The sequence below is a fragment of the Cydia splendana genome, chromosome 18 (genome assembly GCF_910591565.1).
Source record: "Cydia splendana chromosome 18, ilCydSple1.2, whole genome shotgun sequence".
NCBI classification, from domain to species: domain Eukaryota; kingdom Metazoa; phylum Arthropoda; class Insecta; order Lepidoptera; family Tortricidae; genus Cydia; species Cydia splendana.
The window spans coordinates 13,313,476-13,340,970 of record NC_085977.1 but is presented as its reverse complement, the minus strand read 5'-3'; the positions used below and the strand labels follow the sequence as shown (position 1 = coordinate 13,340,970).

The 27,495-nt window shown below is 38.5% G+C and overlaps 2 protein-coding genes across 2 annotated transcripts; one reads left to right on the top strand and one right to left on the bottom strand.

Moving 5' to 3' along the window:
- Nucleotides 1-621: 621 nt before the first annotated feature.
- LOC134799251 (uncharacterized) lies at nucleotides 622-5,178 on the top strand. The gene is made up of 4 exons (XM_063771631.1): nucleotides 622-950; nucleotides 1,861-2,010; nucleotides 4,378-4,510; nucleotides 5,064-5,178. Exons 1-4 carry the CDS (start codon nucleotides 665-667, stop codon nucleotides 5,176-5,178), a joined length of 684 nt encoding a protein of 227 aa, XP_063627701.1. The 5' UTR covers nucleotides 622-664.
- A 476-nt stretch (nucleotides 5,179-5,654) lies between these two features.
- LOC134799250 (uncharacterized) lies at nucleotides 5,655-20,410 on the bottom strand. The gene is made up of 5 exons (XM_063771630.1): nucleotides 20,078-20,410; nucleotides 17,954-18,084; nucleotides 16,496-16,651; nucleotides 6,910-6,985; nucleotides 5,655-5,889 (listed from the first exon to the last, which is right to left on the bottom strand). The coding sequence occupies exons 1-5, from the start codon at nucleotides 20,244-20,246 to the stop codon at nucleotides 5,771-5,773; spliced, it is 651 nt and encodes a 216-aa protein (XP_063627700.1). The 5' UTR covers nucleotides 20,247-20,410; the 3' UTR covers nucleotides 5,655-5,770.
- Between the last annotated feature and the right edge of the window lie 7,085 nt (nucleotides 20,411-27,495).

Below are 27,495 nucleotides of genomic sequence, written 5' to 3'. Positions count from 1 at the left end.
AAACGGAATCAAACGCGGAATTATTGCCTCCCAAACAAATGAAAAACAACAAATACGTTTCTTTCATACCTAAACATGATAAGTAGGTAAATAGGTACCTACAGTAAGAAAACCTATTTTATAAAACTTCCTATCCTATCCAACACAAAACACTATATTCTCAACTATACAACCAACTCGAGTAAAATACAAAACGAAAACAAACATCTTACAAAGTCTTACAACAATAGATTCAACGGCGGGCCCCGTGAAAAAGAATTCTACATGTACACTTGTGTCCACACACAACTTTGATCGAATATGCATGACAATAGCACAGAAAAGTGGATGACACAGTCTACATTTGTAACAGGTAGCTTGTGGTCGTTAATTACAGTTTTAAAATATACTAAATAAGTCGTTATTATAAAAAAAAACGGTACAAAAACGTATTTTACGCCCAACAGTTTTAAATAGTTCGCGGACTTATCTCCGAATTTATAAAGTGCTGTCTTGATGGAATTTAATGTCGCGTTTACATCGATATTGATCGAACTTTCTAGACTAAAATTATGGTCATATTATTTAAATAAGTGAATTTATAGTGCGGCTTGTTTTACGCGGCCGAGTTTAAATAAACCGAATCCTGATACGAAACAGCCTTCTACAAAATCCCGACTACAAAATGTATAACCAAACCTACGATAATGAAACGCCTATACCCCTAATCGCAAACTACACTGTAGTCAAAGAAAATGAAGAAGGTGACAAGGGGGAGACAGAAGATCGGGTTATCCTGGAAATAGGGAAAGCAGACGATAAGCCGAAGGAAGAACTGACGTTCAGCCATAAGAAGTATGATAAGACGACTTCGCACCACAGGTCCTATGTGTTGGAGGATTACTCTGAGACCAGAAAGGTGACATACTTTAGGCCACATGAATTGGAAACTAGTCAAGAAGGTATTACTCGTATTTTCATAGTTTACTATTTCTTAAACGTCTCCCTACGCTAATCATGTAATTTAGAAGTAAAAGACTCTACCACTCCAAGTCCAATAATTGATACTTTGTTGATGAGATCTACTAATAAATAATAATAAATAGGGAATATTAGGCAAAGCTCTGCGTAGGTGGCACCTTTGTGGCACATACAGTAAATACAGTAAACAAACCACATTGACACATCACACGTCACGTCAATCACATGGCCTACCGCGAAACAAGAAAATCGAAATTTCGTTATCTAATCTCTCTATCACTCTTGCATATTTGAGCGATAAAGAGGCAGATAACTAAATTTCGATTTTCGCGTTTACCGGTAGGCCCTTGTTAACAAACCGCGTTGATGCATCAATGTCATATTTTATTGTCTGTGAATACTTGTCAAAAACAGTTTAAGGCACAGTATGTATAAGTTAGTCTGAATTTACTGAGTCGGTAGTGCTGCACTCTGGCGGCAGAACATTGCAGTAATATCCCCTATTACCGACCTGGGATTTAAGGTGCCAATGGGGCAGTGTTGAGTAGTGTTAAGCACTGGGACCTATGTATGTAGGAACCTCAAAGTAAACAGGAACTTATCTTAGAACTAAATAAAAATGACGTCATAAATAGCATAAAACACCCAGATTTCCAGTTGACACAGGGCGCTTCATACAGCGTCACATTATTATCAAGATGTCTCCCCAGATGCTTCTTAAGCTTGGAGTGTACGCGTAGCTGCAAGCACGGACATGGTGTCCCAGGACACGCGTAACCGACTACGCGTGCCAATGTAGGTACGCGCAATCCGTACGCAGCTTAACAGGATATAAACCAATACTGATCACATTTTCAGCACAACCACCAACCTTTGGGGTCGGCTACGCTCCCTATAAAGAGTATGCTCCTCCCAAAGACTATGCCTCGTCTCTCACCTCCCTGCCAGACACGGCGCACTCCGAGTCCTCACTGGACTATTCTCATGAGGATGTAAAGCCCGAAGCAGACGATAAACACTGGAAGGAACGCGCGCTGCAGCTTGAAAAAGGTATGTCACTTCTGTCTCAACTCAGCGCAATGGTGTTTGCCCGTCGAAGAATTTTACAGATGGCGCCTGCATTGGTTTTACCTGTCAATCCTACGAATAGTGTCTTGAACACGTTTTTCTTTTGGACTTTATGGCTTGGATGCTAAAAGGTTTATGCTCTTTAAGCCAAATCCCATAGGACAAACTTAAAAACTAAAGCCTATGCTGGCGCTATATCTATAAAAACCTTCGACAGACAACATCCTCATTAGGTAACGCAAGAAAAATGTTGATAGCGCGATTTAGGATTAACGCTACGGAACAGCGCCATCTATGTGGGGTATCAGTACAAAGAGTACCCGACCACGTTTACCAACCACAGTTAACAGACTGATCAACGTCACACAGCAGACATCTATGAAACTTCCCATACAATAAAATTTTGCGAACGCTTTAACGACAGTTTAACGGTGACACACGGTTTGAGGCCGGTTCTGAATTATCAATTTGTTATGGATTTTATTCAGTTTTGATAAGACCTTCAGTCTTGTCATTAATAGGCTTAATAGCAGGCGTGGCTCACTCTGCGATTTCGTCGCTTTGCTACAGGTAGCTAAAAGTACATCCGTTCCACACCAATTTTGGTGGCTAGACATAAGCCGCGCGTGGCGCTGTCGCCACCTAGCGGCCATATCTGTGCTGATCGTAACAGAGCGTTTTGTTAGAGAGTGAGTCTTCTGTACCTAGTACTATTATTTATTTTGTGTTAATAGGCACCTCGTTCGTACTTGTTGGATCGCGTACAGCGAGTCGTGTCATGGTCGTATCAGAACCAATTAAAAAAAATACAAATTTCTGAATCGGCCTCATTGCAAGAGAGAGATTACCGTTTCGTTCGCGACGAGGGAACAATTGGCATCTTTAATGTAGTAAATAAAGGTAGTGGACCCCGCAGTAATTCCTCAGCCAGAAAAAACTTTACAGTATGATAAAGTATCAATAAATAAAAAGTATTGTATGAATTTCCAAAGAATAATAATAATAGAATTAAAGTAAATACCTAAAGTCTTAAATCGTTAATATCTTTTTACGGAAAAATGCTCCGTTCAAACTTTTTTCACCAGACATATTCATGAAACGTATTGCAACAATATATGAAATATCAAAAAAATATCCCAGCAGAAGTACCAGTATTAATAAAATAATTTTTTTTGGCGTGTCTTGGACCGGAAAATTGCTCAGTCTAATTTTTTCACTGGAATGCCATTTTATTGCCGTTTTATACCTACAAAATGAAAATCTAAAAATTTTCCACTCTCAGTTTTTAATAGTTCTATAATACATACATTTCGATACGCATTTTTTTTGGATTTTTTTACCCACTGCGCCAAATTATATTCTAAGATCATATAAGAAGAAAAAAATGACAGAGCAATTTTCCGATGAAAATGAGCGTCAAAAAAAGGAAGTATCATAAAAAAATATTCTCATGTTTGACAAAACTTTTAGATTTTTTTCTAGTATCACATACTGATACAAATAACTTATTTTGTAAAATAATTTTGTACTGAGGAATTACTCGGTTCAATATATAATCAGATTTGTGTTTTTACCTAACTTAGGAGTGTTTTTTTTTTGGATATTTATAATATTAGTCTCGGCTCATACTATACAATAACCAAGCTAAATTTCATCGACTGAGAAATTAATGCATGGGTCTCCATACAACAACTTGCTTCATTTACTACACTACTTGTCTAAGAGGCACGCACATAGGGTAATTAGCCAGTAACTGGCCGGTTTTAGTAATTGGCCACCAAATGAATTCTATTCACCTATAAACAGAATTCATTTTAGTATAAGGTTTCAATAACTGGCCAGCCTTCAATAACTAGCCGCCTTATACTAAAATGAATTCTGTTTATAGGGGAGTAGAATTCATTTTTAGTGTAGGGCGGCCATTTACTAAAACGGGCCAGTTACTGGCGAACTAGGTACCCTATCATCATCATCTTCCTCGCGCTGTCCCGGCATTTTGCCACGGCTCATGGGAGCCTGGGGTCCGCTTGGCAACTAATCCCAAGAATTGGCGTAGGCACTAGTTTTTACGAAAGCGACTGCCATCTGACCTTCCAACCCAGAGGGTAAACTAAGCCTTATTGCGATTAGTCCGGTTTCCTCACGATGTTTTCCTTCACCGAAAAGCGACTGGTAAATACCAAATGATATTTCGTACATAAGTTCCGAAAAACTCATTGGTACGAGCCGGGTTTGAACCCGCGACCTCCGGATTGCAAGTCGCACGCTCTTACCGCTAGGCCACTAGCGCTTCCCCCTACCCTATATGCTTAATAAAAGTATTTCATGGCCGATCTATATGATTTACAGAGTACAAAAAGACGGCCTGCGACCGCGAGCGCACCCGCATGCGCGACATGAACCGCGCGTTCGACCTGCTGCGGTCCAAGCTGCCCGTCACCAAGCCCACCAAGAAAAAGTACTCTAAGATCGAGTGTCTCAGGTACAAACACGTTAAAATATATAAAAAAAGTTTGTGTTAATACTTCAACATGCCCACAAAATCGAAATTGTGGCGCCCACATAGGTACATAGTGGGCCTGGCCGCGTAGCCAAGATGCCAATCGCTTACGCTCCGTAGCGATCGAAACGCAACTGTCACTGTCGCGCTAATATGGAAGAGTGATAGAGAGACATAATGCTTTTCGTTGTCGAAGCGATAGCGATTGTAACCTTGGCTAGGCCGGCTGAGTAGGTACAGTCACAAGATAAGACAAGACTGCGCCTCACCCAGTCAGGAACATGCCTATTCCAGTCCAGCCGGCATGACACAAGTACATCCGTTCCATACCAATTTTGGTGGCTAGCCATATACTAGCCACCAATTTTGCCTAGCGCGTGGCGCTATCGCCACCTAGCGGCCATATCTGTCCTGATCGTAACAGACGCGTTTTGTTAAAGAGTGAGTCTTCTGTACCTAGTACCATTATTTATTCTGTGAACAGGGGACGAAATTTTGTGGGGAGTGACACTGACACTACACTTCTTGTTTTCAGGATAGCGATCTGCTACATCCGCCACTTGGAGTTCATGCTAGCTGACGGCGCCGGCGCAGAGGACAGTACCTTCTTCGAACTGAATGCTGACTTGCGACGCAGGCATAGATTCTGATGATAGGGATGGGAATAGAAAACAAACTTATCGATTTTTCAAACTAAGAGTTACAACCCGCTACCAAATATCCGATTTAGCGTCTCTATGTCTGGAGGACCTAGGTTATGAATAAAGACTGTCAAGCTGTAGGTAAGAATTTTTATTTCCAAACCACTGGTTATAAATATAAATAAACAAAAGGTTTTTCTTATAATAGCTGAGCTTACCTACATGTTACATTACAATTGAATGGGTAAGGGTGAATATTTTTTTTATCAAACCAAATGTTATGAAACTTCACAATATTTAAAAAGACAACTCGTGTAGGTAGGTATAGTGCCCACTTTATTTTTTGGCGATTTTTTGATTCCTTACTATATCAACATGAAATGTAACTAACAAAATTAATACTACAAAAGTGATTTTTAAGACAAGTCTTTGTTATAAAAATAATAAACCAAGATTTCACTATTTTTATTTAAATTATCCCTTGAAATTATTTAAAGAGTAGGCACAATAATGAGATCTCAGATTACCCTTTAGACCCAGGCAACAGATTATTTATGTAAAAAATTATACACCTATTAAAATAAATTACTCACAAAAACTCCTACTCTACTCCTTGTTTCCTAAGTTTTCTTTCACGTATGTCGTCCAATTTTTTCTTATGAATAGCTTTTAGGTACTCCAAGTATCGGCATTTGAGAATCTGAGGTATCTTCACAATACCTGCAAAAAGATAAAGTCAGTCTAAACCAATAGAATCCTGAGCATTGTTTCAGAAACGTGGGACAGCCCCCTAATGAGACACTGGCTTTGTCTGCAATTCTGCATGCGCTGTTCTTTAGTTGTATACAACATTAACTAAAATTTTAAGTTTAGTAAATGATGCTAACCCCGATGGACTTACGTCTGAAATAAACGATAAGACTTGAATCACAAAGTGTAGACGTACTACTATAAACTTTATATTTCCAGTAAGTGGAATATTTAACGTTTATGATGGTCTCACGGCAAAATTTGTCCAGAGTCAGCTTAGTCCTATACTTTTACTGTGCTCACGATTAGTACCTTTCACTAGCATTCTAGGCATATATCTAGGTATGTAATCAATGATATAAGTTTAACTGCTGTTATGGTTATTTTGGGGTCTTGGTACGTTAGTTTACTTGGACGTAGTATATGTTTATAGTTGGTACATATGTTAGCGTAATTTGCAAGTTTCCTGGCAACTACCAGGTATTCAACACAAAATAAACTGATAACCGGGGTCGTTAAGACTTCTCATTCTCACTCGCGTGGTCGTACCTACGTCAGGTAGGGTGAGGTAGATAGTGATACCTACGACCCGACCCCGGTCATCAGCGTTTGGTTTTCGTCTACTATCAGACAAAGTAATATCTGAGAATAATATCGCAAGTACTTTTTTTTCAGCCTCGTCTGCTGAAAAAATAAGTCGGTAATTATATAGGAGCTCAGTAAGTTGTTGGAGAGATGCTCTACCTACACTCTACTCTACAGCAACCCCAACTTCATTTGGTTTGTACTCCCAAACTATCGAGGTGCAACTTTTTTAAAGACCAAATTGAGGACCAGTTGTGTACTAAATCCTCAGGAAATTAAAAATGCCAAAATTCGCTGTGGGGTTGCCAGAGAGTATGCGTCCCTCGTTTTTCGACATTTATATATGTAATTGATGTTCGAGGTCTGTATGTTGGAAAAATACAGGTTAGTTTAATTATTACTTGCCTGTAAAACACAATGTGACAAAGTGTTTATACAAAGCATAGGCTGGAGCGATGACACTTTCCGGGTTTTCATTCCTCTGAAAATAAAAATAAATAAATTTGAAAAACTGTAAAAAATACAATTATATTGTGTTTGGTAATGGTAATACATATTATCTACATAGAGATTTTTTTATTCTATAATAGGAGTTGCCGAAATGGGTTAGGTATCAAGACCAAGCAATTAAGCGGGGAAAAGGGTGAAACATTATTTTGAAATAACTCTGCGATTGTTGGTCTAAAGCCCCCTCCAGACTATGCGCGTGAATCGCGGGCGAAGCCGCGAACGCGAGTGTGGAGTCGATTTCGCTGTCTGCGAAAATCGACTCCACACTTGCTTCGCCCGCGATTCACGCGCATAGTCTGGAGGGGGCTTAACATTAAAGAAAAATCTATATCATTTTTTGTGTTTATTTTGATTGACTTTCTTTACTACATACATTTAAAGAAAAAAAAAAACTTTTAATAACTATTTTATTTGTCACCAATGTCATCATTTCTACAATTTGCCTCTACGTGTGGAATTTCTTGGGTTCAAACCACGGCCGTGCGTGCCGTATACATAGGTAGGTATGGTACCTACAGCAGAAATAATCGCTCTGGAGAATAGAAAAAGAAAAAGATGACAAAACATTCAGTCAGTATCATTATCATAGGTACAGATGAGAGCATAAGAGGCCACTTCCACCAATTACAATTCAATCACATTACTTCACAACGCAGCACTGTCAATGATATGACCCAATTATACCAGGGTGTTATCACTACAAAGGATATTGCGTCCTTTCCGCATGAAACAAGGCCTATTGTTGTAACCATTTTATTCTGGTCCACCCTGCCCCTCTCCCGTCCTACAAACTAGGGCCACAGAGGGAGACTGTGCTTCTGCGAAAGTTTGCAAAAATGTGGGCAGATATCAACATCCGTATGGCTGACTTTGGCCTTCTGGATTACGCGAGTGCTAAATGTGTTACGGTTAAAATAGCTATATTGTAATAAACGAATAAATTAATCATAGCAAACAAGTGCGAGTCGGACTCGCCCACCTAGGGTTCCGTACTTTTTAGTATTTGTTGTTACAGCGGCAACAGAAATACATCATCTGTGAAAATTTGAATTGTCTAGCGGTTCACGGTTCATGACTATTGGTAGGGGAGCCCAAGAGGGGATTTACTCGAGCGCGTCAGATTAAGATATGAGTGATATCTTGGTACCCCGTGTAGTCTACCTTTACCCCTTTTAGCCATCTATGTTGAGCCCTTGGTTAGTGGGGGGTTGGTGGGGGGTTCAACAAATTGTTAAGCAGATTGTGGATATGGTCATAATAGTCCAAATTAATGCTCTAATTGTGCTATTACTAAATCTGATAATTATTTGCACGCATTTCCCTAATCTGCGGTTACAATGTAAAAATTAGGCGTCAAACTTGTGTTCGTCAGATTAAGAAAATGCCTACAAATAAGTGTTATATTAAGTTATAGAAAAAATATAGCATTAACGTGGACAAAAACGACCAAACCCACAAACTGCTTAAACGATTTTTTAACCCTCCACCAACCTCCCGAAATTAAAAAAAAAATGTAGAAGCTTTCCGGCTCGCTGGAAAAAAAAACATTATATAACTTTTTTTTCTTCATATCATCTAATATTTCGATTCCAATAGGTCTGTACGACGCTCGAGGAAATCCCGATTTAGCGTCGTGGGCTCCCCTACTATATGAGATACAGCCCGGCGACAGACAGACGGACGGACGGACAGACGGACAGTGGAGTCTTAGTAATAGGGTATATTACTGCAATGTTCTGCCGCCAGAGTGCAGCACTAAACATAGAGTAAAAGCATAGAGTAACTTATACATAAGTACTAGGCCTTAAACAGTTTTTTGACAAGTTTTCACAGACAATAAAATATGACATTGATGCATCAAGGCGGTTTGTTAATAGGGGCCTACCGGTAAACGCGAAAATCGAAATTTAGTTGTCTGCCTCTTTATCGCTCGAATACGCAAGAGTGATACAGAGATTAGATGACGGAATTTCGATTTTCTTGTTTCGCGGTAGGCCATGTGATTGACGTGACGTGTGATGTGTCAATGTGGTTTGTTTACTGTATTTACTGTATGTGCCACAAAGGTGCCACCTACGCAGAGCTTTGCCTAATATTCCCTATTGGGTCCCGTTTTTACCCTTTAGGTACGGAACCCTAAAAATTAGTTCATTTACCTACTTCCTATCCTCGTTTGAGCGCAAAATTAGGTTTTGGTTTATTTTATTATTGCAATCATCTCAGTTACAGAAAAACTCGTTTATTAGGTACCTACACCTACGTTTCGAATAAAGTCGCTGTGGTTTTTTCACCACACAAGCTTGTAAAAAAGTTTACCTGAAGCTAGTAATAAAATTTATATAAAATATCGGCGTTTATTCCCTAAAATCATCAAAACGTTGAATTTTTAGTTTCTAGAGTTAGACTAAGAAAAGTCTGCAGTGATTTTGATGGTCCACGCAGTGCAAGTGTTATTTATACGTCATCGTTTCATAGAAGTTTGACGTTTAAAATAACACTTGCACTTATTATTTCTATTTCAAAGTTGTTTTTTTTTAATGAAAACATTAAATAAATATTCATTCGTATTCGGTAAACTCCATATTTGGCCCATCTCTACTTTTAACCAATTACATATACCTTATTAATTACATATACTTATGAAATAGTTATTTACGATACAAGTGCGGAAAAGAAGAAATTCGAAGGAAGGAAGGAAATGCGAATTACCTATTCGCACGTGTATCGTGCAACGTTTTACAGTATTACATATGGCCCTTTAAATTTTTGACATACGCACGAAAAGTGCTATTTTACGCACTAGTGCGGAAAAATAGGACCATATGTACTGTAAAATAAATTTCCTTAACAGGAGAAATCTATACATCTTATAAAACAAGTCTGTTTGTATGTTCGCGATAAACTCAAAAATTACTAAGGGGCATTCCACGAGAATATTCGTTACGAAATACCATTCTTCTAATACTTCTGAAAATGCTGAGAAAGCGGTATATGTCTTGATAATATTTTATAACTTTGCTAAGAAATTGGCAGTATATTCTCGAGCTTTACGCATTTGATAGAGGTAGCTGTATCATGCATTTCGTAACTGGCATTCTCGTGGAATGTCCCAAACGGATTTTTATGCGGTTTTCATCTATCAATAGAGTGATTCTTGAGGAAGGTTTAGGTGTATAATTTGTGGCGGCCGTGCAAACCCGGGGCGGGTCGCTAACTAAATAAAAAGAATCTAGTCCAGAAGATGACGACTCCTCCTCGCCTTTAGCAACACTACATTCACAATCTGAAAACAATGTATGAACCTAACAACACACACACATTATATCTCCGTGATGCCTCTAAAACCCGTGCGTACACGCCTACCTGTGTTGTATGACAATGTACGTACCTGTCCGTGTTGTATGTGTATGTATGGCACCCACCCATCTCTACGCGTATCGGCACGAGAGCAGACAGATAACGCTCCGGCGTCCCTCGTATGTAGGCACCTTGTTGCTACCAAGGTAGCATGAGTTGGAGATTGGTGGCTAAACAGTGATTCGTCAAGTCAAGCGCGATCTGTTTCTGTCTTTAAAAATTCTGTAGAGATATTTAGTATGACGTTTGCGGGCGTTAATGTTCCTGTACTCATAAATCCTTTCATCTTTATTATAAATATTTTTAAGGAAAAATGCCTAATTAAAAAAATACTTCTTCAATCAAAGTTCAAACTATTGCAATGTCATTTTATTCCTTCTTATTCTGAATGTCATTATAGTGAATAATAATATGTAAACTTCTAGTGAACCCTCCTTTAGAATTTAGAATAATTTCTCTATCAAGACAGACAGAAAAAAGAATAGAGATATTATTTCAGAAACAATATTTCACAAATAAATAAAATGGCCTATAAAGGCTAGTTTACTTTACCTAGAGAGTCCGGAGAGGTGTAATAGTTACTCGAGTCAGAGCTCGGAGTAAATATCTATGGAGTAGAGACGCGCACTAATTTCTATCTGAAAAAGTCTGTCGTTTTTGGCGCGGGGGACGAGGTAACGCACACAAATAATGTTAACACTAATGCATTTTTAGCATGCGTCGCTACACACGCACACGATAAAATTATCAAACACTAGCAAAAACTATATTCACACAAGTACAAGAACAAACACAGACAACCCTGTCCGTGAACGAGATGACGTCAGTTCTAAGTAAACCTAGATAGTGCGAGGGACGCGCCGATAATATTGTCGATAAAATTGACAATGAATTTTAATTTCTGATTTTATCAATTATAATAATAATACAATATCAAGTCTTTGTACCAGCATTTTACTAACTTATGATGATTTAGATGTTATTTCTAATAGTTTGTCAATTTGTTTAGGGCGAATCTTGCAAGCTGATATAGAATGATTTTTTATTATCAGTTCATTAGTTAATATTTTACATGTTGGTTTACTTCTGAAAGCAATGCAATATACTATCGAGCATGCAGATCTGATGACAGAGATGAAACGCGGCCATAGGATGTCATTTAAGGGATATTGAGTAGGGGATAATTAGTATATATATCGGCGGTAGATCGTAAAATCGGGCATATCGAGATATTCCTAGGCATATCATGAAACGCCGCCATTTAATAATCTGCCTTTTGCATTTTTTGCCACGGCTAGTGCTGCATTCTATGTGGCATTTGGAGCAGAATGCGTAGGTACTAGGTAGGTACTAAAATCATACGCTACCCAAACACGTACTATAAGTAGGCTGTCAAGCCATTTCAATGGTTATCATTTGCTAAAATTAGGACATCCTACTTATTCGATATGCCTAAATGTTGAGGTTTGAACGGTATGGCTGGTGGTCACTAGTCAGATCATGACATGCCGGCGTTTCACGATCTGCTTAGGAATATCACACCTTGAAGTTAGCACGATATGGCTGGTGGTCACTAGGCAGATCATCATCTGCCTAGGAATATCACTCCTTGAGGTTTGTACGATATGGCTGGTGTTCGCTAGGCATCATGACCATCTGTATATTATTCATTATGTTTATATCGATTTTACCGATATTGGTTTTTATGGTGTCCCATCACTAATATTGGTACGGTGATACCAGAGTAATAAATTAAAAGTGCCTATTTATGGAAAGTGACAGCCGTAAATACCTTAAATTAATAAAATATTTGACATGTTAAATAAAAATATATAGCTGGTCAAGCAAATCTTGTCAGTAAAAAAGGCGCGAAATTCAAATTTTCTATGGGACGATATCCCTTCCCGCCTACATTTTTCAAATTTGCCGCCTTTTTCTACTGACAAGATCTGCTTGACCAGCTATATGTAGAAACTAAAGGAAAAATTAATTAAAAAAAAGAGTCTATCGGTAATTTTACGTTATTTAGGGGTTGTGCACAAATCACGCGAGATGTTTTCGACTACTTTTTGATCCCCTGTCCCCCTTTTCTTTATTCTTATAGATCTATTTATTTGATTAAATAGATTAGGTTGATATGAAACTAAGGTGTTATATAAAAATAATGTGTTACATAAATTATATGTGACGTCCCACGGGTAAAGGTACCTTATGGGGGTTGGCGCTTACGCTATTATTAACACCGCTCCAATATTATTGCGGCGCCATGCGAAATAAGCGCCGGCCGCCATTAGGTACCTTTTTCCATAGAACGTCACATATAACAAAAAGCAACGCAAATAGGGCATATTACTGCAATGTTCTGGCGCCAGAGTGTAGCACTAAGCTAGCTAGTAAATTTTCTCTTTTCTCTTTATCGCTCAAATATGCAATAGTGATAGAGAGGTTAGATAACGAAATTTAAATTTTCTTGTTCCGCGGCGGACCCCCAGATTGTGATGGATTGTGGTAGTCGCGCCCCCTACGCAGAGTTTCGCATAATATTTCCTATTTGAAATTCTACTCGTACCTAATTAATATTTAGAAAGTCTTCTTTAGAATTACCCTAAAATAGATCTAATATCATATCACTGGTATCACTGTCAGATTGACAATGTTTTTTAGTTATTTGCAAAATTAATGCACTATTTGATAATATTTAGATGTAATAGTACTTACATATGATAAGAAACGTGTTCTTTTTGTAGACTAGACGTTTCCGATCTCATTTTGCACGAGAAAACGCTGCAATTCGGCATTTTCGGCTCCTATCATTCCGCTTAGACTGACGTTTGCTGAATGGCGTATGACGTGTGGCAACTAGTTTTATATAACCTCCTTGACCGGCGGCCGCGATCTTTTTGCAGAGGGGAACGCCTGTTAATGGCCGCTCCATAGATATTTACTCCGAGAGTCAGAGGTTTGAGTTATACCCACTTGTACTATGTGTGAAAAGAAAATCTTTTTGCATAATTAATAGTGGAATCAAATTAATTTCGCAATACCTACATAAGTACATACTTACATTAGCATTACTAAAGAAATAAAGATTAATAAAGATTTTCATTCATTCATTCATTCATTACATTGCAGTTAACAATTATGATTTAGGAATAAACACCAAACTATAGGTACTGACTTGGCTATAATATACTATAGCCTACGTGCGCCGCTCCTAGGTACGTTTTTTGACAAAAAATCATGCTGCGGAATTCTAAAAAAGTATCTCGACGTGGGCGTGGCTGACACAATAGAATTTGACTGTTGAGCTTTTAATACGAAAACAAAGTACTAAGGCAGCATCATTTCTAGGTTACAGGGTGTCCAATAGAAGCCATAGGATTAAGGAGTAGCAGAGGAATGCCATGGAGGCAAGGTGCCGTAGGTCGATACGCATGGCCGGCATCTTTTCAACTCTATCGTATACTAAGGTCGCAGAACTACCAAGGAGCTTTTATATCCGTAAACGGTAATGCATTTTGGATTTTAAAAGCATAACATTAGAGCTTAGATTTGTTAACAGGAATTGAGGATAGGAACAGAATGAATGGATAATTTAATTGTTGACTCCCCTTTTACTTTTGTCGATTATGGACTGGTCCGCCTAGAATTAATTTCTGTGAGCACTAAGATTTTCTCTTTCTCCTCTTTTATAAAATACCTATTCCAAAACTAATCGGGGGCTGTAGGTAGGGTTTCTGGTTTCTCGACCTTTTTTATATCTTGAGGCACGGGAATTCTCGACCAGGATTTCTGGAGTTTCTCGAGTATCTCGAGTAATTTTGAAAGTTTCAAAAAACACCGTATTATTTAAATATTTTTGCTTTATTACAAATCAGATCAGACTCATTGGAGTCATAGGTGAGATCAATAATCAAACAAATGGTAATATTTATTTCCCATAAATTGCACTTAATAATCAAAATTTCAACAATTTATTTAACAAAATGTAAACAAACCACAATTTATGGTATTTTATTAGGCAAGAATAATCAAGATAAGTGTGTAATACAATAAGTGTACCTACTAATTTTATGATACTGACTGATACTGACAACATATGAACCTAATTAACAGTATAAGTGCCTTGGCTGGAGCTGTTAACTTATACATAGTGTTTGAATAAAGAATAAAGAATAAAGAATAAAAGTCAATTAATTTAACTCGATGTGATAAACTTACAGAACGTTTACTTCGTAATATAAACACTTACTCAACGTAACAGTGAAGCTGCTAAAATTATGCTATTTTGCTAATAGGAATACCTATATCGGGATGATTTGATTTATCAATAGTAATTTAAATTGTAATATTTGTTATAAAAACCGGGCAAGTGCGAGTCGGACTCGCGCACGAAGGGTTCCGTACCATAATGCAAAAAAAAAACGAAGAAAAAAAGCAACAAAAAAAAACGGTCACCCATCTAAGTACTGACTACTCCCGACGTTGCTTAACTTTGGTCAAAAATCACGTTTGTTGTATGGGAGCCCCATTTAAATCTTTATTTTATTCTGTTTTTAGTATTTGTTGTTATAGCGGCAACAGAAATACATCATCTGTGAAAATTTCACCTGTCTAGCTATCACGGTTCGTGAGATACAGCCTGGTGACAGACAGACGGACGGACGGACGGACGGACGGACGGACGGACGGACGGACGGACGGACGGAAGGACGGAAGGACGGAAGTCTTACGGGACCCTAAAAACTATGGTAAGGCCATCCTTATAACTAATTCGTTTTTTTTCTTGCATAAGAAAGTAGATAAGTCATTTTGACGTGTCTTTTTATAGAAACACTTTTGTAAAGTAAGTAACGGCAAACATGTAATAATTATAAGTCATATACGATCATTTACATATTTTTTTTAAAAACGAAGTATAGTAATGAAGCCTAAAACGAGACGATCCGAATTCTTTAAATATTATAGTGTAGTAGGTCAAAAGTTTCAAAACATGAAAATCAGTTGAAGCCAGAACGATAGAAGACGGATCCAGGCAGTTTTTTATTTGGTTGGTTAACTAATAAATAAATAAATAATTATTATAGGGACATTCTTACACAAATTGACTAAGCCCCACGGTAAGCTCAAGAAGGCTTGTGTTGTGGGTACTCAGACAACGATATATATAATATATAAATACTTAAATACATAGAAAACAACCATGACTCAGGAAAAAATATCTGTATCATCATACAAATAAATGCCCTTACCAGGATTCGAACCCGGGACCATCGGGTTCATAGGCAGGGTCACTACCCACTAGGACAGACCGGTCGTCAAATAAATAATAAATAATAAATGTTTTAAGTACCTGAAAATGTAATAAAAATATTGTTTGCATTTATATAACTACCTAAAGAAATACTCTATAGACACATCACTTGGTATACGCCTGTTTTCTGTTTACTTATCACAAGAGATTTATTTCTCGAGTTCTCGAGGCATTGAGTTTTTTTTCCCGTCTCGATAATGGACAAATTTCTCGAGATTTCTCGCCTCGAGAATTCTCGAGCAGAAACTGTGGACATGAAAATGAAAAACGGGCAGTGTGCTTACGGTACACGGCATGGCCCGTACCTAATATGTTATTTCATTTCATTTTCATTTCATTTCGCTACGATTTTCCGTCCACGGTAACACGGGTAACCTTAGCGACCAAACTAACTGATGACGTAACTGCTCGCACCAGGGTAGCATAAGTGTCGTGCAGGTTAAAATAGCATACCGTTGGCAAGGGAGACAGCCGAGGGATACATTGATAATTTACGCAAACTCTTAATACCGCTTAGGTTTTCATTGAAATTGCGACTATATGTTTTTAGCAGTAAGGTCTAATCTAGCATACGCCCATCGATTTTACTACGCTTAGTAGTAAACGAGCTAGGGTAAATGAGGGGCACGCTGATAACTTTCGCAAGCTCATCCTCCAGCTTTACATTGTGATTAAAACTTTACTAATGCCCAATCATCAAAGTTCAATGTTGTATAATTATTGCTTACTACAATGTAACGCGGGGACTATTCCGTGCCTCAAAGCATTTCCGATCTTAATTAGCTAAGATTAAAGTTGAAATTCACTTACGATAACTTTACCGCACTTGTCGAACAGGGGAGGGCGGCGGGTGTTCATACTGCGTATGTACTCCTGCCACCGCGCGATCGCCTCGGTGACGTCGCGCTGGTCGCCCCACACTCCTTGCGTGTACGTGAAGTAACCCGCGCCTACTAGGAGCCCAGCCTGTGTAAGGGAGATGATGTTTTGTGTTTATGTAATTAGGAGATGATGAATTGTTAGATTCTTTATGAAATAACTTGGGGTTGGAGAGGAAGTGAATGGGTTATTTTTACAACTGTCGCTGGGTTTAAAATCAATGTCCGCTTACTCAGTGTTTATCTGCCAAACGGGCAATATTACGAAAATCAGAATCTGTTGTGGGTGACGCAATTTCACAAACAATTTGTATGGACAGTCAGAAAACTGATAGGTACCTAAATTTTGTAAGAAAATACAAAAACTTGGGACATGTTTTTCTTCTGTTGATTCAATTTCGTCATTATGAGTCTAAATAACCCAAATGTTACTCGTTTTTAGAAAAAAAGTAAAGTGTACCTACACTGCATTTTTCTAAAAACCTCCATCCCCCAACTATGCAATACTCTGATGTGGAGTTTAAATGGAGCTTTGTGTAACAAAATAAGGTTTCTGACTTTTACGTCAAACATCACCTTTCCATGACCGTAGGGCACGGGACTCATCTTGGGCGGTGGCTCCCCTTTCCTTAGCGCAAACACCTCATACCTAGGGCACTCTGTGATGCTGACAATGTGGGGTTACGAGCAGTGGCGGATTTGCAGTCTTTGCCGCCCTAGGCCCCAGGCCCTATAGCCGCCCCTTTCGCAGCGCCCATCATATTGACTACATTGTAAGTTAATTTTTTTTTGCAAATTCCAAATTATTTCTTGCGATCAGCGAATTTTTTGTCACAATTTGCCGCACGTATTTTTTGCCGCCTTAGGGCAAATCCGCCACTGGTGACGAGCGAGCTTTGTGTAACAAAGTAAGGTTTTACATACCCACCGACAGGATATGGGACACATCTTGCGCGAAAGTGGGGCTTCTTACCTTGACGCAACACATCAGCTTTCCGTGACCATAGGGTACAGAACACATCTTGGGCGTGGCTCTTCTTTGTCTAGGACAACTTGATACACATGGCGTTTTGAAACCCACTGTGACAAATAGAGGTTTTTACCTTGACGGCATACCATAGCGTACAGGACACATCTTGGGTGGTAGCTCGCCTTTCATCCGAGCAAACCAAAATCTAGGGCACACTTTGATGTGGGGTTTAGAGGGAGTTATGTGTAGCAAAGTGGGGTTTCTCACCTTAACAAGATACATAAGCTTTCCATGACTATAGGGTATGGGACACATCTTGGGTGGTAGCTTCCCTTATATTCGAGCAAACACCTCATATCTAGGGCACATTCTGATGTGGGGTTTAGAGGGAGTTATGTGTAGCAAAGTGGGGTTTCTCACCTTAACAAGATACATCAGCTTTCCATGACCATAGGGTATGGGACACATCTTGGGTGGTAGCTCCCCTTTCATCCGCGCAAGGACTTCATGTCTGGGGCACACTCTGATGCAGGTGGGGTTTAGAGGGAGATCTGTGGGACAAAACAACAAAATTAAGTAAACACAGTGATTCACTTTATTTTAGGAATATGGATCCAAATAGGCATGTTCCATCCTCCCTCCGTAATAAAATATTATACTGTATAACTGTTGTATAGGAGGTTTTGTATGTTAGGACAAAGTTGTTAGGAAAAAGAAAGTAGGTCTTAAAACTAACATAATAAATAGCATTATTTATTCCTAGGTGGTGTAAGCGCCTCATAAAATCGTCTGAGCAACGGCAACGTGAGGCATTACATAATTTGTAATAAATACTAGGGCGAAAGAAACCAAGAGGAGATACGATGTAACACAAAAGAGCCCCTTTTTGAGGCAAGGGGAATCAGGGGGAAGAGCAGCATTACATAATCTCATTCCTCATTCGTTCATTCATAAATCTTTGTGATTATGAGAAATGGAACGTATTTATCATAGTCTAATAAAACATGGTCTTCCATTCCCAGAGTGACACGGGGCTACGTCACAACAACATGGCCGCTATATATAGCGCTATCGCATATTATCATATAGCGCTGTCGCATGATGACGTAAGCCCGTGTCAGTTAGGTGACCTAGAAAAGACGGGAATGGAGTACCAGGCGGAGTATATTATTATACCATGGTATTTATGAAGGTAAATTCCAGTGGGGTTAAATTGTAACATAGTAGCAGGTTGCAGTTGTTACCAGGATTGCAAGATCTATAAGGCGTTGTTTTAACATACTTATTTAGGGTTTTCTAACATATATACAGGTTGATCAATCCAAATGGGTCAGTATGGAGAAGTCAGAAACTATGAGAGATAGCGAAATCTGTTCTTAGGAACCATGGCTTCGATTTTAGATTTAATAATAATAGCATTCAATTTTTTTTTTAAATCTATCATACATAACCGGGATTCGAACCTGGTCAATATTCTTTAATAAGAACAGATTTCGCTATCTCTTATAGTTTCTGACTTCTCCATACTGACCCATTTGGATTGATCACCCTGTATATCCAGACAATAAACCTGAATTGATTTCTGCCGTTCGTCACGGTTTAGTATGCAGTGTATACATTTTTTTATTTAATATGTACAAGATTGAATGATGCAAGTTACGATCTATTAGGCCATTAAGTCAATCTATACATAATTTTTTTGGCTATTTTCTTAAATAACTTCTAAACTATTTATTTTAAAATATACTATTTATTTTGAAATAAAAAAATATTTGTGATTCTCAAAATGAGCTCTTTCATTTGATATGTATCACGATATATGTAGTTTAAAAAACATTATTTTTTAATTTCCCATTTACCCCCCAAAAGTGGCCTCCATGTTCAAAATTCATTTGTTTACGTAAGATGTCCGTCTTTGGGTCACGAATTTACATATGTATACCAAATTTCAACTTAATTGGTCCAGTACTTTTGGAGAAAATCGGCTGTGACAGACGGACAGACGGACAGACAGACAGACAGACAGACAGACAGACAGACAGACGCACGAGTGATCCTATAAGGGTTCCGTTTTTTCCTTTTGAGGTACGGAACGGGTGTGATAGATTTAAATAATGACCAAGGCCTCTAGTGCCCAGGGCTGTAATCGAACCAGCGTTCTCTGCATTCGCGGCAGATGCCAAGACCGCTCGGCCAACCGGGCCACATTCACCGGGCACAATTCAATCATTTAAAATTCAGGCACTATTTATAGCACATTTTTGACAGGCCACAGAGGAAAGGTTAAATTAGTAGTGTTTCTACTTGAAATAACATAATTTTTGATTATGCAGTATCTCATAATAAATAATAGTACTAGGTACAGAAGGTTCACTCTCTAACAAAACGCGTCTGTTACGACAGATATGGTGGCGCAAACGCGAGCAGGCGTCTGTTCCGTAGCGGTGCGCGGCAACTACTACTGCTAGACACCAAAATTGGTGTAGGCCGCATGTAATTGTAGCGACACGATGATATCCCGGAGTGAGCCACGCCCGGCAGTACCTAATATACGTCCACAGTCCGGCTCCCGGACGGGGGTGCACTTGTTGTACAGCTCCATGCTCGGCTTGGGGTAGTACGGGTTCACGGTCCGATTCCGGTTCGCCAGGTTTATGGTCCGACATGCCTCGCATCTTATGCGATCCGCCCTCACATTCTGATTGTCGCACATTTTACAGAAATTTCGACCTGATTTTACAGAAATTTCGGTAATAAACTGTAAATTTTAACAGGAGGCCATAAATATTTTAAATCGAAGCGTTAGTTTTGACAGAAGATACTTTGGTAATTTTCTTTTGACATTGACTGCCAGAAATCTTTTATGAGGTTTTCTAAAAAGGACAAACCGACCAAGATACCTCCATAGGTATGTTTTAAGGTGTGTAAGGCTTAGAGCATTTATAGTAACTGGAGACGTCATGGCTGTCATTTTCTGTATAAAACACTCAAAACAGTCTGCCGATTTTTGTTGGAGAGGGGACATCAAATGTATTGCTATTTCTACATGATTTGTACGTAACGTAAAAATGCCCATGTCAGTCCATACAAAAGTTTGCAGAATAGGGAATATTAGGCAAAGCTCTGCGTAGGTGGCACCTTTGTGGCACATAAAACAAACCACATTGACACATCACACGTCACGTCAATCACATGACCTACCGCGAAACAAGAAAATCGAAATTTCGTTATCTAATCTCTCTATCACTCTTGCATATTAGAGCGATAAAGAGGCAGATAACTAAATTTCGCTTTTCGCGTTTACCAGTAGGCCCTTGTTAACAAACCGCCTTGATGCCTCAATGTCATATTTTATTGTCTGTGAAAACTTATCAAAAAACAGTTTAAGGCACAGTATGTATAAGTTAGTCTATGAATTTACTGAGTCGATAGTGCTGCACTCTGGCGGCAGAACATTGCAGTAATATCCCCTATTGTGCAAGTTTTTCGGCAGAGGGGTAAGCTCTTAAAGGCGACTCCAGTTATTAAATGCTCTAAGGATATAGGCGGCAAACGAGCCGACAAATCGTCTGATGGTAAGCAATTACCGTTGCTTATGGACACCTGCACCCCAGAGGGATTGCTATGTGTGTGCTGTGCACGACTGTGACTGTCGGCGTGGCTAAGGAATATAGGTGATTTAAATAGGTTGTCGATCTCACACTTATTGACTGCAATTATATACCTAATAGGGAATATTACGCAAAACTCTGCGTACAGGGCGTCACTAGGTCAATCACATGGCCTACCGTGAAACACGACAGTCGAAAGTTCGGTTTCTGCCTCTCTATCACTCTTGCCAATTCGATCGATAGAGAGGTAGATAAAGAAATTTAGATTTTCGCGTTTCGCGGTAGGCCACCTGTAAACAAACCGCCTTGATGCATCAATGTCATATTTTATTGTCTGTGAAAACTTGTCAAAAAACAGTTCAAGCCACAGTATGTATAAGTTACTCTGTGGTTTACTAGCTAGCTTAGTGCTGCACTCTGGCGGCATAACATTGCAGTAATACTCCCTATTGTCAATGCCACTGTGATCTCATATAACAGTTGCCTACCTCCTGCATATTTATTATGCATCATGAATTAGGTAAGTACTTGGGTTAGTCATCATTTTAGATCCAAGTTTAAGTGTTGATTGACTACAATTTGAATATCAAATTAGTTAGTGCAGTGTAACTGTAGCTAATAGTTACATATCCTTTTGATAGGACTTGCCGTGTTGGTGCAGAGTTAAATTAGACGGACTGTACTATAGTTCGTTAGCCTTAAAGTGGCCTTAGCTTCCGTGCATGCAACGAAGAGCCGAATTACAACTGTAAAAATCTAAACGAAATTTAACATTACTCGCAGTTTAACTCGCTTGTAATAAACTGATGGTGATTATGCGGTCTAAAAAGCATGACCTAGAAGGGCATTATCTTGGGCCAAATAGAAGGCAAGCGAGGCAAAGCACCCACGAGGTGGTCTGATGTTGTGAAGAGGATGGTTGGCGGCAACATGCAGTGCGTGACCCATATGATCGCCCACTGTGGAGACGTAGCATACATGGTCGCGATCCTCAGCAATGAGGGACCGAGGAAGAAGAAGAATAAACTGGTGCATCTGAGATGCACTTCGACCAATATCAAATCTAGTTGAAATTCTAAGGTTCGAATGCTTCAAGACATCATGAATCACGGCCCGAAACGAACTTTAAAATACGCCAGTTAATAGATCTAGAAACGATATGGATTAGATATGTCAGTGTCAAATGTGACGTTTCTTCAAACAAAAACGTCACAGTTGACACTGACACATCTAATCCATTATCGTTTCCAGATCTATTAATTGACTTATAGTTGGTCAAACCAACTTGTCAGTCATTAAGAACCAGGAAAACTATACTCATTTTAATTGTTAACAAGCAGAAACGTCTGCGAATGATGCCATTAAGCTTAGAATAAATCTAAAAGTGAAAAAATAACTGTCTTGGGTGAGACTTGAACTCACGGCCTCTGGACCACTTTTCCACTTTTAAATTTATTCTAAGCTTAAAACTATACTCATCCTCATCATCTTTTGGGTGCTAGTACTAGTGTAGGACAAAGATAGTATGATTCTCTCTGTCTATGATTGAAATAAGAGTCCTTTGACAAATTATATCTTAAAGTTGGAATCGGGCATGACATGTGCTCCTGCGTTGCTACGCGCGGAAGCGATATGCGCCCACGCATCCGCCCCCGCGTTGCTCTAGGATAGATAAAGCTTGCGAAATATTGCCAAAATGCGTGAGGAAGTGCCGTAGGATGTAGATCAGATTGCCTATAGTATGGTTTCCGGCCCTATAGTTTTAGCCCTTTTAACCCTCTAGCGGAGAGTTAAAAAAATGGTGTCATATACATTTTTTAGCCTATTCAGCCTAGCCTAGGTAAATAGGCAAGCGAGCATGTCACTTCCTACGTACCTAAAAGTTACACCAAGAACAGTCTGAAGAGATTTTGATAGCCCACGCAGTGCAAATGTTATTTTAAACGTCGAACTTTTGTGAAATTATGACGTATAAATAACACTTGCACTGCGTGGGCTATCAAAATCGCTGCAGACTTTTCTTGGTCTAATTCTACCAATACTGCATAATCATTCAAACTTAAGTAGGTTAGGTTTTAAAGGGTATAATTGAGTACCTCATCCTAAAGGTCCCAAAGCCAAAAGAGTATGTTTGACGCGATACCACTTGTTGATCATAATATATCAAATTTCTACGAAAATATGACGTTTATATATTTGATCGGTTGAAGTCGGTGCAGAGTTAGCTTAGACGGACTATGGTTATATGCAGGCAAAGAGAATATAAATATTCTTACATATCCTACATGCAGGCTTTGAATATTAGGATGTCATAATGACACTCACTTGTCACATGGTAAATTTGATAAAGCTAACCACTGTTTGCCACGAACTTACCTACAATTTTCCAATTATAAATAAGAATAAATTTATTGAGAATAAGTAAGAATACAGTAGCATATACAAAGGTGTAAATGTTCGGATATCTAAAATTGGATAAACATATGTAAGAAAAAGAATACTTTGAAAGGTTATTTTTACGATGTTTTTACGAACGAAAAGCGAGATCTGCGTAAGACTGTATTGCCGGAGCGAAGATTGTCGAAAGTAGTTGTGACGTTCATAATTCTTCTTAGGCACCTACTGGAGAAGCTTAAACCTACTAATCTGTTTTATAGGTACCTCAGGTATGTTTCATCATCAAACCCCATCAAATCCCAGTGACATAATATAGTTATAATAAAACTAGAACCTGTTAATTTAAGAGCCAGAACATTTCGATGTTCCTCTGAGATCTAGCTCGTAGGAACGGCCAAACCTAGTTTTATTACCAGAACTATTGTATAACAGAAAAGTAATGAACAGTGAAACAATTTTCAGTTTACGTCCATGTAACGGTAGGTAGTGAAACGGTCACATATTTTAACTAAGGTGTAGAGTTTGTGAAGTTAGGGCTTGTAGAGTTAGGGCGTGTAAAGTTAGAAGCTTGGCTCTACATGAAATCTGATAACTTTTTGACAGTGCGAGCCATGTATGGTATGGTCTCGTCTCTCGTCTTGGCAACATTTTACATGAAAATGTATTATAAGAATAAGAATGATTTAATGCAGTACTGTGTACATTTGTAGATGGTTTTTGGTGGGATTCCCGAGTAATTATGTATTATGTACGTTTCAGTAGGTTTGCAAATAACACTCACATTTTCATATTTCGAGTCTACTCATAATGTAACATTTCCGCTCGTGCCGATAACGAATTTAATGTCAATGAAGCCCATTTATCATTTTATTGTAGTACCTACATACTATTAATAGGGACAGTTGCTATCAAATATATGTACCAACTCAAAATGAGTGTTCAAAAATATCTGAACATGATTCACTTTTTTGATATTTGAAGGAACCTTGTTTGTTGCATATTTACATACACACGTACATATGTACGTGGTACATACAGCTAGACTTATACTTATGTACTTTATTTAAGTTAAGCAATTAACATAAAATTAATTAATGTTAAGTTTAACATGTCGCGCGATTGACTTAAAACAAGTGAGTCTAAACCGTAAAATTATTCGATTAAGTTAAGCAAGCAAGAAAATTATACTGATTTATAGGAAGTGGAATGGTATTCGCTCCTGTAGTCAATAATCCTTGTATAGCTTCTATACTTTTTAAGCGATACCTTAGCGATACTCAAACCGAAATAAATGTCATATACCTACTGAAAAACTGACCAAGGCCTCCAGTGATCAGGGCTGGAACCTTACTGGCTTAGGTTTTTGCAGTTGCAATGACCGAGTACCTAATTAAGAGCCCTTTACCATTTAGGACCCCAGTTTATAAAGCTACAAGACACAAGTTTGATAGAGTTGGGCAAAAATTAACTTGAATAAGAATAAGAATAAAAATATAAATTTTATTCTTATTCAAATCGATTTGAATTAGAATAATTCTTGCACTAGTTATTTTAGAATAAAATTAAGGTGAATAAATCATGTGACTTTTATTTTAAATGCGGAATAAAAAACAGAATAATTATTCTAGAAGTGAGACTATTCTAAATAAGGTTTTATTCAATTAAAATGTTATTTAGAATTAAGTTAATTTTTGTAGTACAATCGGTTATACATATTTTGTAAGTTGATTTTCAGCCTTCTATTTAAAAGTCGGATTGAATTGATATTTGTCACTTTAGTTTAGGTACAGTACACATTGAAGAGTTCCGCTATATACTATCTAGTTCTATCATCCGATCAGGGTGCTTAGCCAATATGCCAAACGTTAACGCTCCGTAGTTGCGTATAGTCTCTCTCTATCACTCTTACATATTAGTGCGATAGAGAGACAGATAGCCTTTCGTTGTCGTAGCACAAACGATTGGCATGTTGGCTACGCACCCAAGGTGCCTAGCCAAAATGACAATTTTTCTTTTTAATTTAATTGCCAAATCATTAGGTAAATTTAGCTGTTCTGGGGGCCTAGCCAAGATGCCAATCGCTTGTGCTCCGACAACGAAGCACTTTCTGTCTCTATCACTCTTACATATTAGTGCGAGAGAGAGACAGAGTTAGCGTTTCGTTCTCGTAGCGCAAACGATTGGCATATTGGCTACGCACTCAAGGTGCCTAGCCAAGATGCCAATTTTTGTTTTTAATTCAATAACCAAATGTTTGGGTACAATTTAGCTGTTCTAGGGGCCTAGCCAATATGATAGCTTGCGCTCTAACAACGAAGGGCTTTCTGTCTCTATCACTCTTACATATTAGCGCGATAGAGAGTCAGAGAGAGCGTTTTATTGTCGTAGCGCAAACTATTGGCATGTTGGCTACGCACCCAAGGTGCCTAGCCAAGATGACAATTTTTGTTTTTAATTTAATAACCAAATCATTATGTACAATGTAGCTGTTCTGGGGGCCTAGCCAACATGCCAATCGTTTGCGCTACTACAACGAAACGGTATCTGTCTCTCTATCGCACTAATAAGTAAGAGTGATAGAGGCAGAAAGCGCATCGTTGTTGGAGCGCAAGCGATTGGCATGTTGGCTAGGCCTCCAGAACTGCTAAATTGTACCCAAAGATTTGGTTATTAAAATAAAAACAAAAATTGTCATCTTGGCTAGGCACCTTGGGTGCGTAGCCAACATACCAATCGTTTGCGCTACGACAACGAAACGCTATCTCTGCCTCTGTATCGAACTAATATGTAAGAGTGATAGAGACAGAAAGCGCTTCGCTGTTGGAGCGCAAGTGATTGGCATGTTGGCTAGGCTCCCAGAACAGCTAAATTTACCTAATGATTTGGTTATTAAAATAAAAGCAAAAATTGGCATCTTGGCTAGGCACCTTGGGAGCGTAGCCAACATGCCAAACGTTTGCGCTACGATAACGAAACGCTATCTCTGTCTCTCTATCGCACTAATATGTAAGAGTGATAGAGACAGAAAGAGCTTCGTTGTTGGAGCGCAAGCGATTGGCATGTTGGCTAGGCCCCCAAAACTGATTGTACCCAAAAATTTGGTTATTAAAATAAAATAATAAATTGGCATCTTGGCTAGGCACCTTGGAAGCGTAGGCAACATGCCAAACGTTTGCGCTACTACAACGAAACGCTATCTCTGTCTCTCTATCGCACTAATATGTAAGAGTAAGAGACAGAAAGCGCTTCGTTGTCGGAGCGCAAGCGATTGGCATGTTGGCTAGGCCCTCAGAACAGCAAAATTTACCTAATGATTTAGTTATTAATTAAAAACAATAATTGGCATCTTGGCTAGGCACCTTGAGTGCGTAGCCAACATGCCAATGGTTTGCGCTACGACAACAAAACGCTATCTCTGGCTTTCTATCGCACTAATATGTAAGAGTGAAAGAGACAGAAAGCGCTCCGTTGTCGGAGCGCAAGCGATTGGCATCTTGGCTAGGCCCCTAGACGAGCTAAATTGAACCTAATGATTTGGTTAGTAAATTAAAAATAATACGGTTACTGAAACTATGCGACAGTCAATTTGTAAGATTTTATTCCATAAAATGGGTATCAATTAGACAAGAGACTAACTACTATTACATCTACCAAACTATTATACGTAATTAGTACCTATAAGTATACGGTACCCAGACCACATTTTTATTCGTGGAATATTATTTCGAATAAAAATCATGATTATATTTATTTGATTAAGAATATGTTATTCTCATTCAATTTTTTCTCATATGAATTATTCCCGACCAAAATTATTTGAATATTTTTGACGGGAATAAAATCGAGATGATTTTATTCCTACAAATTCTTATTCAAATAATGATTTTATTCTTGAATGCCCAACACTGGTTTGATACATGTTACTGCCGTGCGGCGTTTTATGAAAAGATCGCT